This window comes from Penaeus monodon, chromosome 23 (assembly GCF_015228065.2).
Source record: "Penaeus monodon isolate SGIC_2016 chromosome 23, NSTDA_Pmon_1, whole genome shotgun sequence".
NCBI lineage: Eukaryota > Metazoa > Arthropoda > Malacostraca > Decapoda > Penaeidae > Penaeus > Penaeus monodon.
The window spans coordinates 29093070-29094062 of NC_051408.1; the positions used below are offsets into that span (position 1 = coordinate 29093070).

At 43.2% G+C, this 993-nt stretch overlaps 2 protein-coding genes across 2 annotated transcripts in view; both read left to right on the forward strand.

The window, feature by feature from the left end:
• The window catches only part of LOC119588200 (carcinine transporter-like), a gene marked incomplete at its 5' end in the record, with an annotated part of 6984 nt that extends 6757 nt beyond the window's left edge, over window positions 1–227 (forward strand). The window contains 1 exon segment of the mRNA XM_037936901.1: window positions 209–227. Coding sequence (XP_037792829.1) covers window positions 209–227 — 19 coding nt within the window.
• A 79-nt stretch (window positions 228–306) lies between these two features.
• Window positions 307–993, forward strand: part of LOC119588389 (organic cation transporter 1-like) — a 1405-nt gene continuing 718 nt past the window's right edge. Inside the window, exons 1-2 of the mRNA XM_037937070.1 lie at window positions 307–544; window positions 777–952. Coding sequence (XP_037792998.1) covers window positions 346–544; window positions 777–952 — 375 coding nt within the window. The 5' untranslated portion in view covers window positions 307–345. The remainder of the gene's footprint in view (window positions 545–776; window positions 953–993) is intronic.

The following is a 993-nucleotide window of genomic DNA, read 5'->3' on the forward strand; positions in this document are numbered from 1 at the left end:
TTGTCGCAATGAACACGGTTCACTGATGATTATGTTTGCTTTTCGATATTTTTTTTTCGGTCTAGTTCTTAACACTTGAAGTGATATATGTAACGTACATCATCTGTTGGTACGGAATTCGGACAGGTTGACTCCGCTAGGTCAAACATGATAAGGATAATAGTTATTATAGCCGATTGTGATAACTTTATCATCAAATCATTTCCAGTTCTTCAACACGCCAATAGCACAATAACATCCGTACAAACATCCTTCTTCGGAATTCCTGACCGCATTATACATAACCTCTAACGCAAATCATCATTATTAACCCTTGCCTCTCTCCCTTTCAGAACCTGCACGTATATGATGTACGGTATTCTCATCTTCAGCATCAGCGTCCTCAACAACTATTTCCTGAGTCACTTGGTCTTATCGGCCTTTGAACTCCCGAGCAATATCCTGGGCTGGATTTTCTCAGACTACCTTGGTCGTCGCTTCACCTGCATCTTCACCTTCATTCTCGCAGCTGTGTTTTGCCTTCTTGCTCCGTTTACTCTCCACGGTAAGGTTATTTCTTTTCCATAATTCCCTTTTTTATCCATAATTCGTTTTCTTCTCCTTGTTATTCCAAAGTAAATGTTTTGATAACACCGTCTTATGTCTGTATGGAAGTTTAGTACCAATGCAGTGGATTAATGTTACATGTTGTAGGTGTGACTTGAATGAATGCAGTTTTTCTAAAGGTATTGCAGAGCACACATTTGGCAATGATTACCTAGAGCCCTTTCCTACAGACGATTGGACTCACCTGGTGATAGTGGCTTTTGTCAAGCTGTTCGTCACGCAGCTGATATACGTCCTCTTCTTGCTGAACGCCGAGCTGTTTCCGACGCCCGTCAGGAGCACCGGCTTCGCCTGGCTGCTGGTCTCTGGCTTCGCGGCGATGTCCGCGGCGCCGTACATCCTCAATGTGAGCTCTGCAAACGCGTATTTGTGTGTGACATATTTTGT